Source organism: Phoca vitulina, unplaced genomic scaffold (genome assembly GCF_004348235.1).
Source record: "Phoca vitulina isolate PV1807 unplaced genomic scaffold, GSC_HSeal_1.0 scaffold37, whole genome shotgun sequence".
Lineage (NCBI taxonomy): Eukaryota > Metazoa > Chordata > Mammalia > Carnivora > Phocidae > Phoca > Phoca vitulina.
The window spans coordinates 17,353,816-17,368,496 of NW_022589740.1; the positions used below are offsets into that span (position 1 = coordinate 17,353,816).

At 45.1% G+C, this 14,681-nt stretch overlaps 1 protein-coding gene across 1 annotated transcript in view; it reads right to left on the reverse strand.

The window, feature by feature from the left end:
* The window catches only part of GNAQ (G protein subunit alpha q), a 305,164-nt gene extending 297,494 nt beyond the window's left edge, over positions 1-7,670 (reverse strand). The window contains exon 1 of the mRNA XM_032427456.1: positions 7,384-7,670. Coding sequence (XP_032283347.1) covers positions 7,384-7,519 — 136 coding nt within the window. The 5' untranslated portion in view covers positions 7,520-7,670. The remainder of the gene's footprint in view (positions 1-7,383) is intronic.
* Positions 7,671-14,681: the final 7,011 nt, after the last annotated feature.

A 14,681-nucleotide genomic window follows, 5' to 3' on the forward strand; every position in this document is an offset into this window, starting at 1 on the left:
TGTTTCCAGAGCAGTCAAAGCGCTCACCGTCCAAAATTCATCCTGTAATAAAGGTGCACGGAATTTTTAAATTTCAGAGGACTTGTGTGTGTAACAGTTTTCCATTCAAACTGCTGCATAAGCTGCCACTGGCTTTTCAACCCGAAACAGTATGAGAATGTTCAACTGAATCATTCTCGCTAGACAATGAATAAGAAGCAGGCAAGGGGACAAAGACGATTGCCGAGGTAAAACAGAACTCCTTTTATGGTGCCCCAGGTGGCCCCGAAACAGCAAAGAGGAGCGGCAAATGGAGAACACACGGATGATGCCCCTTAGACGAAAGCAAAAAGTTTAACCTTCACGTCTTGCAACTGCTCCTTCTTCGGGGGAATCCAGCTGCCCACCCTGCCCACACCCTCGCACACCCGCGAGCCCCCGGGTTCCGGACAAAAACAGAATCACAGTAAATTGAGCGAGGTTTTGTGTTACTTCGAGACACAAATCAACAAGAGCCCCCATCTTTGCCTTCATGCAGCTTCCAATCCAGTTGGAGCTCAGGGCAAGTGGTCAGTAATCATTTCTCCCAGTTAAAGACAAAAAACGATATGCTCCAAGGAAATAATTCTCAAGATCATCTGCTTTCCCCAGTTGTGTAATCCCCAGAAAGCTTCTACAACGGCCTTCAGATTATTTTGTTTTTTGCTTTGTATTAAGAGCCAATAAAAAATCCAACGCCAGGAAGGATAAAACTCAGAAGGACATGTCCGTCCGAGGGCCATCAACAGAGAAACAACAAAAACTGTGAAAAAGTGCTTGTAGTCTTTCCTATTGACAAATAAGAAATTAGGAGTGTCTCGCCCAGCACATTCATTTGCATACATTAGGTGCTTACTGTTTGTTCATTTGACCAGCATTCTGTATGCAACTGTTCTTTCATAAGATATGCCTGTTTAAAAAAAAAAAAAAATTGGAGGAAATGTTTATTTTCCCATACCTGGCAAGTGTTTGTGGAATAAATGAATTTGAAATATGTTCATAACTTCATTTTTAATACTCATTTTGTTCTTAAAATTCAACCATGAAGACTTTTAACAAAATATTCTGCACTGATCTCAGAAATGATAGCTAGGTATAATGGTCAACCCCAGAGCTATTAAGCAAATGCAGATTTTGGTTCTCAGCATCAAAATACGGATATTTATTTTTGTTTATAAAGTCCAGATCCATGGCCACCTAGGATTTATGAACTCATTTCCAACAGCCTGGTTAGGTCCTTTTCTCCCTTTTCCTACATGTTAGATGAGAAATCAGACAGATTTTTACACATCAGTAACATAACAAATCAAAGGTGATTGTCGAACAACTTCCTATAATTTTATTAGTAACAGCTGTTCACACAAAATCGTCTTTGGGTCTGAGAATAGCTGTCTTTAATGTTACTCCATTCGGCAGAACAAGATAAAACATACACTGTTTACTGTAGTCAGTTATTGCCACAGATTTAATTACCAACAATCACACATTTTACCTTCTATTGCTACTTCACACTTGCCTAGGATTATTTCTGCAGAGATCTTAACATTGCTGAAAAGCCACTATAAAAGTTTCCTTTTGAAAAATGCCATCGCCCTCCCTGTTTCAACCAGGAAACTAGACTTTAAATTTGTTGCTACAAATACTTGTATTTCCCTCAACCCAAAACATAGAGTCTGGAGGAAACAGACTCCCTCCCTCCACCTTCTTAAGAAGAAAGCAATCCTAACCTTCTTAAAATGGCTTCTCTTTCCCAAGATGTACCATTTGAGCTCCCTATTTTTCCTCTACAACACCCAATCAACATTTCCATTAATATCAACAGAATAACCTCCCCTTAAAGAAAAATTAATATGAATGCTGGAATCAAAATCATCCTTGGAAAATCTAGTTCATTTCTTCTCAAGTGTAAGTTTGCCTGGATCATGAAGAAAAATCTGTTCCTTTTTTCTGCTAAGTTTAGCATAGCACGCAGCCTCACAACTGTGAAAGCTGTTTCACGTCCTTCAAAATTCATCTGTAATAAAAATCAGAACTATATTAAATAGGCACCTCTGAAAACTGAACATAAGCCATCTCTTATAAAGGAGAGCTGGGTTGTTGTTTTGTTGTTTTTAATGAGAAGGAGTCTATCAAATGTATTTGTAATAAACAAAATGGCCACTAAATTACCCTTCTGGTTCTCCTTCCTCAATTTACCTAAAAATATTTGTATCGATATACAGGGGATAACTCCACTGTATAGTATGATTTTAATGCATGCCAAAGTTCCCATATGAAGAAATAACATGTAAAGAGAAGAATGAGTTACATGGCAGATCTAGACAATGAATCTACATGGCTCAAGGCAAAAATCTTACTCTGAAGGCTTTGCTATAGAGTCCAAGCTACAAGTCTGATTTTCATGAGGGATGCTCCCATTTCACCCTCCAGATATAAACTATAAGTACTTTGTTTCAAAGAAACAAAACAAATAAACAAACAAAAAACAGAAAGAAAAAGAGGAAATGCATCCACATACATCCTGACATTTAGAAAACATATTTAACACTTGGAAGCTAAAAGAATAGCAAAAACAAAACTCATTGGTTTTAAAGCAGCCTCATCAACACCGTATTTTGGTTATTTCCAGGGAGATGCTATTATTAGGGCTGCTTACAGGGATCCCTGCATTCTGCGGTTCTGAGTGGCCATCCTATATAGCTATGAACTTCTAGGTTCATTCAAACCCTCAACCCCCATTCTTCTCCAGTGAACTCTATGGAGAGGTCGTGGGGCAGGCGCGTTCATCCAGACCCGCATGAATGAACTCTCCCTACTGTCTAAATCTGCCAGAGCATTCCCAGCCTTCCAAGTCCCCTCCTGCTCTATAACTGCTCAGTTTTCAGGACGACTGTATACCTCTCAATTCAAAGAGTCCATCTGCAATTCTTAAACCTCTGTATTTAATCACTGCGGTTCTCATCTAACTGTATAGATAAATCATAAAAATCTCTGCAGTTGCCACCTCTGCTCTGGAGAACTTAGAACGCACTCTGTTGAGCGTATCATGGAGAAGTGTATGGCCAAAAGCTGACAGGGTTAAATTAGCTTCTACACAATAAAAAGTAATCAAGATATGGAATGGTTTCTTTTTTTTTTTTCCTTGTAAACTTTCATACTTTAAGCATGACTGTTAGCATTCCCAAATACACCCAGCACAGAACTGTAATACACTGACTGGTGCAGTATGTGATGTAACATGTTACATTAACACTTCCGATTCTGGAATGCACTTACATTCAATTGGCTCAAAGAGTTACATAAAATTTTTTAAAGATCATGAATTTCATCTGCCACAGATTAAAAATCATTACATATCCCTATATCTCCATAATTTATTCATTATTTCATGGTCCCAATTTCTATCGGGAGGGTCAGAAATAAATGTACTCATTGAACAAGTACTTATTGAGAGCATGCTAGGAGTTAGATATTTATTGTGCTAGAAGTTGGGGTTTAATAGTGAGCAATACAGACACAATGCCTACCCTCCTAAGCTGCTGGTCTTGAATAGGAAGAAAATCCACAATCACGTGTGTAATTCAGTTAGAAGACCAAGAACATACATTCTTCTATCTAAGACTGGCCTAAACAGCCTATTTTCAATAGGTGGAATCCAATCAATTATAAAGGTTTGCTAAATCTTCCTGTTTGATGATTAAGATCCTAAGAGTCAAGATTTTAAAAACATGTAAAACAAGAACAGGTTAACAGGAAATGTATCTATATCTTCAAGGAACTGAAAAAATTTCAGCATGAATATCTGTGACTGAAAGCAGGGATTCGGGGCGCCTGGGTGGCTCAGTCGTTAAGCGTCTGCCTTCGGCTCAGGTCATGATCCCAGGGTCCTGGGATCGAGCCCCGCATCGGGCTCCCCACTCTGCGGGAAGCCTGCTTCTCCCTCTCCCCTCCCCCTGCTTGTGTTCCCTCTCTCACTCTGTCTCTGTCAAATAAATAAATAAAATCTTTAAAAAAAAAAAAAGCAGGGATTCAAAGCCACTTGTTGTATATAGACTTAAAGACACATTAATATTAAATACTGTGACCTACATACTACAAATAGAAACATTTAGTTAATATTCATAAATATTAATCAGTTAAAGTAAATGTACTGTACACCCACAAAGCATATAAAAACTTAAACCAAGTTAAAATAAGGTATTCTCTCACATATATATGTAGAATATAGTTTTCTTTGAGGTGTCAAAGAAAAACACGTAAATAAATTCAGAGAATGAATACGCTAAAGAAAACAAGAATTCATTATTAAATATGGTATTTTTACAGTGGTAAGTTTCTGGGTTCATTTAAAAAAAAGTAAAAATCAAAAAATATTAGTACTATGGAATTTGGAATACACTGGCGTAATTGCTGTATGTGTATCAAAACACCCCAAATTTCACTGGTATACTTTCATCTAGGCAGGTAACCACAATTTTCTTTCTCGTTTCTTCATATTATTAATATATAAAATAATTGGTGGACAAAGGCAAAGGTCCCCTGCCAAATAAATCCATTTCCACTAAAATGGCGTCATGTCTTGAACTAAAATTTACTTTGAAAATAATTTTATACTGAATGTCATTTAAATCTAAGAGTGACCCCTCCATTTAAATAAGATAGTTAAAAATATTGGTAAATCTTGACACTGTGAAAGGATAAATCCTATAACCTCCTTTGGACAGGTGGGACAGGAAGATTCAGTGAACTCATCCAAGCAGCCGATGGGAGAGCAGCTCTTCAAACAGAAGCCCTCCCCAACACCTTGCCTGGTTCAAATCAACCATCATTTTCCCCCTGGATGCAAAAAATTGTGAAATCACACGCCCGCCCGCACACGCACGCGCACACACGCGCGCACACGCGCACACACACACACACAGACACCCCTGCATTTAGTAGAGAACATTTACTGTAGAAGTAGTATAGGTATCAAACTCATTATGCTACGAAAGCAACATACCTAGAAGACTAAACTGTAACAAATCTTACATGATGCCTAGGGGTCTGTGTTGCTAACAAAAAGCTGTACAATTTTTAAATGTTACTAACGAACGTAGGTGCTAAATTAATGCCATATTCTTCCACCACTTCTAATAGACCATATTTGGGGGCTGGGGTGAGGCTGTATTAAACCCCACTCAAATATCTAATAAGAGAAAAAGTTCTCCATTACTACCACTTTAGCAGTAAAACTGTTTCATTTTTTTGCTCATGAAATCATCTCCCCAAGGGCGTTTTTAAAGCACCATATGTTACTGAAATACACAGTATGTAATTAAGTGTCCATATACGTGTATTTGCCTGAAAGTCTTCCTCCTAGACATTCAAACAGAGGCCTTCAAACAGACAAACCCCCCGGGGTTCTAACTCATAGCTGCTGGAAACCTCAAGCTGTCACATTTCAGACAACAGGGACGGCCTGAGAGATCTTAAACGCTGTATTCACAGCTAACCATAAACAAAGACTGTAAACAGGGCAAAAGAAAACCTATTCTTAAGTCTAAAACACATGCTTTTCCCCTTTATCGTGCACTTAAACACTCTATGCCTATTTCTCTTCCCCTCTCTATTTTTCTCAATCTTGAGAATTTGCAACATATTCAATTACACATTTTTCAGCCGTTAGAAGTAGGCCAAAATGAGAATAAAACATTTTTTTTTAAATCTTCCTTTTCCAATTGCATTTTTCCCCTCCCCTGGCTTCATTCCCTAAAGCCCACCTCTTTTATCCAGCGCTCTGCCTTCTGTTCCTTATAAACATGTGCACATTTATTTAATCTGGTTTCAAGATGAAGACATAAAGCATGGCATGTGAGTTAACCATTTGTAACTATTTGTGATCATTATATTTTGTTCTCTCTTATAAATGATCCGGTAGATAAGCAGTTCAGTCCCAAAGGCAACTGGTTCCTTGAACCAGGAGATGAAATGCTCAAGAAAGAAACTGCATGCTTCTTAAATCTGAACTGACATTACAATATTTCCTTCTTCCAGACATGTCTGAGAAACATATTTATTATTCACGCAAATATCTTGAACACAAGTGCAGACATTTTTCAGGCCTGTTACTGCAAAGCTGTTTGCTCTCCCTACCACCATAGCTCAGAGTTATGTCACGCTGGCTCCTGTGTGTACCCTGATCCTTGATTCTGAACATTCTCTCAAAGATAATTATCAATAGAATTCCTATTTGAGAAATGGCATTTTTTTGATAAGTTAGTGTGAAGGCAGAATGTTGGGGGTTTTGGGGGTTTTTTTTTTTAGAGCTAAAGGGAAATTTTTGCTATACACTTCCCGTTTTCCTTCCAGTCCAGATCCCAAAGATACTAAAATGCTGTCCGTTTTAAACAAAAGGTTTCTATTTGTTGCCGTGAGAGTAACTGAGAGGCTGCACTGGTTTTCAGTAGTAACTATTGTGAATTCAGGCCTACATCTGGGTTGCCTCATTAAACAAAAGAAACCCGTCGCTGTCAACAACCACACAGCACAACCCTCCCGTATCCCTCCTCTTTATCTGGAAGGAATGGTGCAGACGAGAAACAAGCCTGCCACCATCCACTGGTCAAGAAACTCTTCTGGGTCCCTCCTTTCGGTGGTCTGGTGGCTAGAGAACAGCACTTGTGTGACACATCTGAGCTTGCCTGCCCGTCCCCCCCCCCTCCCCGGAATACATAACCCCCCTTTCTTTGGAAGGCCAACCACTCAGCTCCCTCATCATCACTCCTTTGGGAATCCAGTCGCGAGGCAGCCCACCCTACCACCATTCCCTTCTGACCCCAGAAAGCACTGACAATGGATGCACACGGGCCACCCCACCGCACGCCGTCCCCCAACGTGCCCCGGCACAGCTCGTCACTCTCGGATCACACACACACACACACAGCTCCCCTCTCCAGCACTGGGCGCCATGGCCAAGCCACTGAAAGTTCAAGCCCGCTGCCCACCTCTTCCCACCCCCGCGCCTCTGCCCCGAAGTGATTTGCCATTTAGCAGATGCACAGCAGATAAACGCGCTCCCCGAAGGCACAGCCCTCGGGGATACCAAAAGGCACACGCCGAGGCCCGGGCCAGGGCAGCCCCGACCCCTCTGCGCGTGTGTGTGCGCGCCTGTATGCGCGCGCGGGGGGTGTTACGCGCCCGCGCGCGCCCGCGCGGGTGCAGGTAGTGGCCGGGGGCGCGCCCGCCAAGGGTCGGGGCGAGCCGCGGGCGCCCAGGGGCGGGGGCCGCGAGGGGCAGCGGCCCCGGGGGCCCGGGGGCGACGGGCGGGGGCCGCAGAGGCCCGGCGGGAGGGCCCAAAGCGGCCGGCCCAGGGCTGGTACTCACCAAGCAGCAGCAGCTTGAGCTCCCGGCGGGCGTCCCGCTTGTCCCTGCGGAGCTGCCGCTCGATCTCGTCGTTGATCCGCCGGGCTTCCTTGGCCTCCTCGCTCAGGCAGCACGCCATGATGGACTCCAGAGTCATTCTTCCAAAGTGCCTCCGCTGCAGCCCCGCCGGCACCCCCTGCTCACACGCGCGCACACACACCCTCCCGCCCTCGCTCCCCCGAGGCAGCGGTGGCCGCCGAGCCCCCGCCGCCCGGGCGCGCGTCCGGGACGAGCTCGGGGAACGGCCGCGGGGGCCGCGGCCAGGGCCGGGGCCACCAGGTGGGCCGGGGGGTGCGGCGGGAGCGGGCGGCTCGGGCCGCCGGGAGGAGCGAGGCGGGCGCGGGAGGCGGCCGCGGGCGCTGGCTCGGGGGGCGCGCGAGGGAAGGCCGCCGCGCCCGGCCTCGCTCAGACGCCCGCGCCTCCTTCCCTGGGAACGGGCGGCCCGCCTCGCCCCCCGCGCCGCCGCCGCCGCCGCCGCCGAGGTTCCCCTAAGCCCTGCGCCCGGCGGCGAGAGCGCATCCACCGGGGCGTCCCCGCAGCGAGCGGCCGCCGACGGCTCCCCGCGCCCGGCGCGCCCGCTCCTCGCCGCCGCCTGACACGGCTCCTGGGCGCCCTGGGCCCTGCCCGCGCCCACCGCCCGGCTCGCGCGCAAACCCCGCTCGCCGGCCCGCCCGCCGCGCGCTCCGCCGCCTCCGCCTCCGCTCCGCCTCCGCCAGACGCCCACCCCCGGCCCCGATTGCCAGGCGCGGAGCGGCTGCTCAGTGCTCGCCCTCCCCCTCGCCACACACACACATTTTCTTCTTTCTCTGAACTGGAGCACAGATCCGGGAGGGAGGCGGCGGCGGCGGCGGGAGGAGGAGGGGAGGCGGAGGGAGGGAGGGAGGGAGGGGAGCGGGGAGGCGGTGCCGCCCGGCCCCTCCTGGAAGGCTTTCCTGGGCTCGCAGCCGCCCCGGCGCGCCTCCCAGTGCGGCTCTCGCCTGCCGCTCCCCGCCTGGGCCGGCCCCTCGGGCTCTGCGGGCGCCTCCCGCTTCCGCGCCCCGGTGTGGGCTCGCGGGCGCAGCGGTTACGGCCGCCCCCCGGCGAGGGGCGGGCCGGGGCCGCCGCCAACCTGCCGCTGCCCGCCGGCCGCCCGGGCGTGGTGGAGCAGAAATATGGCGGCCTCGGCCCTCGGCGGCGTCGCGGGATGCAGCCCCGCCAGTCCCCAGCCCGGGCGGGCTCCGCGAACCCTCGGCGCGGCTCCCGGCCGGCGGCCGCCGCGCTCGCGTCCCCCGCTCCCGGGCCCGGCGCAAGTCGGCGCCCCGGGGCCGCCTCTCGGCCACTTCTGTATTCTTTCCCGTCCCTATTTCGACAACGCCATTCGGTTAGAAAAGTATCTCGCGTCACCTCTGACCCCAATTCAGTTCTGGAACGTAGGATACACTCAGTCGTGGAGTGAGACTGAGGAAGAAGAGGCACGGTCACTGGTTCCCGCAGGGAGGGGTGGGGGTTAATAGGCGAAACTGTCCACAAAGTTACGGGAGACAGAAATCTAAATCCTGAGCTGCAAAATGAAGCTGTCGGAGTTTCCAAGAGCCCCCTGATGGCTTCCAATTTTTCATGCCATTGAGGTTGTTTCTGTTCTGTTTTGTTACAAGCTCCTCTCGTGTCTTAGAAAAAGCACACGATGTTTAACAGCCTAGTAATCAAATTTACCCTTCTGGCTGAGATTGAATTATGGTCGATTTACGGGAAAATGCAAAATAATGTGGAAGAAAGGGATAGAATAAAATAGGGGGAAATGGGGAAAACAAGATTGCCCCCGGCAAAATCCCCTTCTAGAGCCCACTTTCGATTGAGGCACTGTACTTTAAAATGTGTGCTTATTTTGTTGTCCTACTCGACTGATAAATGGCCAAAAAAAAAAAAAAACCCTCCTGGCTCAGTCAGGTTTTAGTTGGTCTAGTAACTGCAAGAGGTGAAACTCAGATTGCTTCCTGCTTTAATGGAAACTGTGGTCTCAAGAGTAAATTGTATTTTGTGAAAGGAATCCCTTTTCCACATTTTATGTTTTCTGAGCTGTTTCTGGAGCAACCTGCTCACCCAGGGTGTAAAGTAAGGTCATGACTACTTGACTACTATCGCTACAGGTCGAGAATGTACATGGGCGCCTTGGATGACAGGTGTGTGACTACCTTCTTTCATGACACACACACACCAGGACCTAGATCAAACAAGTCATGGAGACATTAGATCTACACTTTAGGCTCCCTTTTTAAAAAGAATATCCGGCCTAAAAAATGATTAAATTTCACATAGGCCAGGAAAGCAGAGAAAACAAACCTCACCACCTTTATACGAACCCCTATAAAAAGCCACTATACTTTCTGTGACATTAAAATCTAAAGTTAAGTGACTAATGAACTTAAAGATTGAAATTCAATATGCAGAAATTTTAAATGGCTTCAGGGGAAACATTTAATCATAAGTTTGCATCCTCTAATATATGTATATGTATGAGTTTCAGAGAGATACTAAATACCAAAAAAAAAAAAAATCAAATGACAGGAAGCTTCAAGTCTCTGGTTTCCTAGCCAAGGACTCTGAGATTTTTTAAAATGCCTCTCAAACTGTACTATCAAGCTGTCAGGTAATCCATTTTGACTGAATTGACATAACTTTTGATGAAAGGAATTACACTATTTGAACACATTATGGGGTACAATCAAAATCTGCTTTGTTACCCCTGAGTCAGGAGTATGCCTTGGTACTTAGTAGATATTTGAATGGACAAAACAAATCAATAGGAGGATGTTTCTTCAAATATTGGAAAGAAATCAGGAAGTAAGGCAATACTCTACAGTGATGAAGCCATATAAGATGACAAGGAAACAGGAAATGAAAATTCAAAGTCGGAGCCCAGATCTATCCAGAAACCTTTGCATATATATCTGGAAAGCATTTGCCAAGCAAATATTCATACAACCTAAGTCAAGCAAACAAAATCCATGTGGAAGCTCCTGAAGTTATTAACCATATATCGGAAGTAGATACTCTAAAATATATAACTAAACTTGGATCATATTACAGAGTCCCAGCTCATTAAATTAACACGTATTCACTGCCTACTATGTGTAAATAAGGAGAAAGTGCAGGAAGTGAGAGATCCAAGGTGAACACACTATGATCCTTGCCCTCAATAGGCTTACAGTCTTAAGGCATGAGGCTCTGAACAGCCATAATAAAAGACAAAATGAAACCAATTTGTATTAAAATTGGGATAGACCTAACAGTAATAAAGGCATAAAAAGGCAGGAATAATTCATTCTGTTAGAGAGAACTAGAGGACACGTCACAAGAAAGGGATGCATCTTACAGAATGAACAGGTTTTCCATAAACACATATCTATGTCACGTAAAGTAAATCAGCATTTCCAAATCACCCCCAGACAGACAGTGAGATGATAAACCATTTTGAGAATTCAAGGGCAGTTACTAGATGGCTGAAAAGCAAACCACACAACCCTAGGGGCATGGAATGCCAGAGGGAGATGTGACGACTGTCACCTTTTCTATGCTATCCCGAGCTGGACACCTGCCCCCATGTTCCTGTCAGCCTCTCCTGTGGGGACTGGAAAAGGAAAGCAGTCGAAGGCATCATTCAGTCTCCAGGGGTGATCCTAGAAAAAGAGAGTGAAAGGCTGAACTCTTGTAAAAGGAGCTCCTGGGGAGGGAAAAGCCTGCACTGCTCCTGTTCCCAGAATCACTTAGCACCCCTGTAATGGTCTATTCTCTCTCGCTCTCACTCTCTCTCTCTCTCTCCCAATATTAGAGCTACTTGAGAGCAGGGATCTTGTCTTTCATAACTGTTTTCAGGGCACCCAAAAGAGTGCCCAGCCTGGAACAGATACCCAGTAAGTGATGAATAAACAAAAGAATACCAGAACCTACCTCGACAACAAACAGACTCCCTGTCCCAGGCATTGCATTATGCCAGATGCCTGAGGCATACGAAGCCCTTCGAGCCTTAATAATCTGGGCAGACCGTCCACATGCATAAAAGAATAAACAAGAATGCAACATGAGAAGCACTCACGGCTAACCTACAGCATAGAGAATGGACTGCTACAGGAGTTCAGAAGGAGTATGGGTAGACACGCGACGGTCACCTGGAAGACCAATTAGGAGTCAGCATGAAGCACTGCAGATCCTACAAGAACTGGGAAAAAGCTGTTCTGTGCAGAGCTTGCTGGCACAGCTGTCTAGCCACGGAATAAAGTAGCCTTGCCAGTTAATGGGAAGGCCGGCAAAGCAGGCCCAGGCTGACTCAGAGAGCTGCAAATGGCGCCCCCTAGAGGGCAATTTTCATAACAGCAGAAAGATTACGATTCTTTGTTGCAAGAAAGAGGGTTTCAGGGCCAACATGTGGAAGATGGAAAACCAGGCATGAAACAGAATACCTTCTTCTGAAAGAGAAAATACCCACCCTTCAGAGCCACCACAAGGATATTCTAGATGAAGTCGAGAACCTCAGGGACATCTTGCCATTACCACCCTTACAGATGCATCCAAGTGATCCTCTCACTATTCAAATGTATCGATTTTGTGATTACCCAAGGTTAGCATTATCAGGGGAAGCACTGTACCTCACGGTGTAAAGGCCACCGAGTCCCACGAGACTGGAAGGCCCTAAAAGGCTGACCAGATGGTGGGAGCTATTTTTAAGCTGAGTACACCAGAGAAGCCATTTACTTATGTTTGATGAATGAATGAATGAATGAATGAATGAGAGCATATAGTGAGACCCCAAGTCACGATCCAAATGTTTCTGGCACCCCAAGGGTCAAGGATGACTTAGCTAATATAGGTGTTTCCTTCCTGCTTTGGAGTTACTACAAGTTGGAGTCACCTGTCTCCCAAGACCCTCTACCTTTGCTGGCTTCCCACCTAAGACCAAGAGTGCAAACTGGTGGTCTTTGGCCTAAAGAAGTGTCCCTTTTGACATAATGGTGCTATTGAAAAATTTGAATTAGCTTCCAGAACTTAAACATCAAGAGATTCACACAGATATCTAGATTTCAGTTCCTGGTCAAGATCCGACAATCCCAGGCCTCTATTCCCAGATGACGACCATTCCCATCACCTGATTTACTCCTCATTTCTGTATAACTTGGACTAGTTTCTACTTCCCATTTAGTAGCATGTCCTCATGGGCATGCCAGGTGGGCTCTCTAAGGCAGTTAGCAGGAGAATATTGGATCTTGAACCGAATTAGATAGTTGGTCTAGGCAACTGGTTCCTTTCCCACTCTTTGTTTCTATGTTTCTAAATCAAATAATCATGCATTCTATTACACTTATCTCCTTTGACGATTCCTCATGTAAAGTTCCATAAGGGCAGAGATTTTGTCTCACTTGTCCGTTCTGAATCCAGCACCTAGTGTCGTGCCAAGGATATACTAGATGCTCAATAAACATTCGTTCCGTGAATGAAAAAGAGATCCTCCAATCAAAGAGGCCACATATTGCCCACATGGCAGCCTGCCTCTTTTCTTGTCTTTATGTTTTTCTTAGCCAGATGGTACCCACCAAAGCTTGGCTCCCTCTGTAAAATGTTCCTTGGCCCCATGCACCAAAATTTTGCCTCAAGTGAGTTCACCAAGAAAAATTAGCCATCACTAGGATATCAAGAAAACTGAAGATGCAACATTTTTGTTCAAAACCCAGATAGAAACATGTATTAATTCCACCCAAGTCAACCTTGCAGGAAAGTTGATATTCCTGACACAAATTCATTTCAAGTACAGTGTGTGTTATATACTGGAGACCATGACACAATATACAAAGTTGTTAATTGCTCAATGTGTGATAAATTAATGAAATACAATGCATGTTGATGAAAAATACATACGTAATTAAAGTGTCTGTTGTGCTGACTTCTCAATGGCAGAAATGGACTTAATAATTACTATTATTATTTAATATTAGTTACTATCTTTGTCAATTTTTAGCTGCCATTCTGAATTTTATCAAGATATAAGAAAGCTCATAGCTTTTCAATTTTGAGTAGGAACATAAAATATTTCTCCCTAACCGCAAAATTAGAAATGAAGGTATCTCTCTTGTTTTATTTTTTCTTTCCTTTCCTAACTCTTAAACCTACCAAGATCTATTTGAGCCACAAAAATTTCCAAAGGCCCCTTCCAAATTTGTCAATGTACTTCCATCCTTCCATCCTTATACAAATTCTTAAGTCCCAGATTTGGGCTGAGTACATTGTGGGGGGTTTGTTTTGTTTTGTTTTTGTTTTTTTTTAAGATTTTATTTATTTATTTGAGAGAGAGTGAGAGAAAGAGCACAAGCTGGGGGGGGTGGGCAGGGAGGAGGCAGAGGGAGAAGCGGACTCTCCGCTGAGCCGAGAGCCCATTTGGGGCTGACTCTAGGACCCTGGGATCATGACCTGAGCAGAAAGCAGACGCTTAATGGACTGAGCCACCCAGGCGCCCCTGGGGTGAGTACTTTGTGCAGTATGGAATGACGCCTGGAATAGGGTAAGATGAGTGAGCACTATTTTTTTTTTTTTTGCCGTAGGCTTTAATATGGCTCAGCACAGACCTGTTAATGATCCTCCCTTTATTGAAAATTCTGATAATTTGTTCATCATGGATTTTTGCATTAATTTTTTAAAATACTGTCTTAAAATATCATTTCTCTTGATTACCGAGATTTTTGATGCTCTCTTAAATTTTGCACACAAAGCAAATTCGGCACTTGTCTCAGCCCTTCCTGGCCCTGATGCGGAGGCTGTACCAATGTTGGAAAACACATGGAGAATTTGTCACTCTAGGGGAAAAAATGAGCTGCAGAGGATTATCTATTCTTTTTTTTTTTTTTTTTTTTTAAGATTTACTTATTCATTTGAGGGGGGTGGGTGGAGGGGCAGAGGGAAAGAGAATCTCCAAGCAGACTCCTCGCTGAGTGCAGAACCCAACGTGCAGCTCTATCCCAGGACCCTGAGATCATGACCTGAGCCAAAATCAAGAGTTGGCCACTTAACCAACTGAGCCACCCAGGCGCCCCGGATTATCTATTCTTTACATCTTAAAAATATACATGACTTCTGCCTGTGGAACTGGAACCAAAGAACTGGGTTGAAAGCCATTGACTGTCCAGACGAAAGCAATAGAAACTTCCATAGCCTCTTCAAACACACAGGATAATCAAACCTCCAAAAATGATGAGAAAAATGCAGAAAATATTACATATTTTAGGTTTACTCTCTGG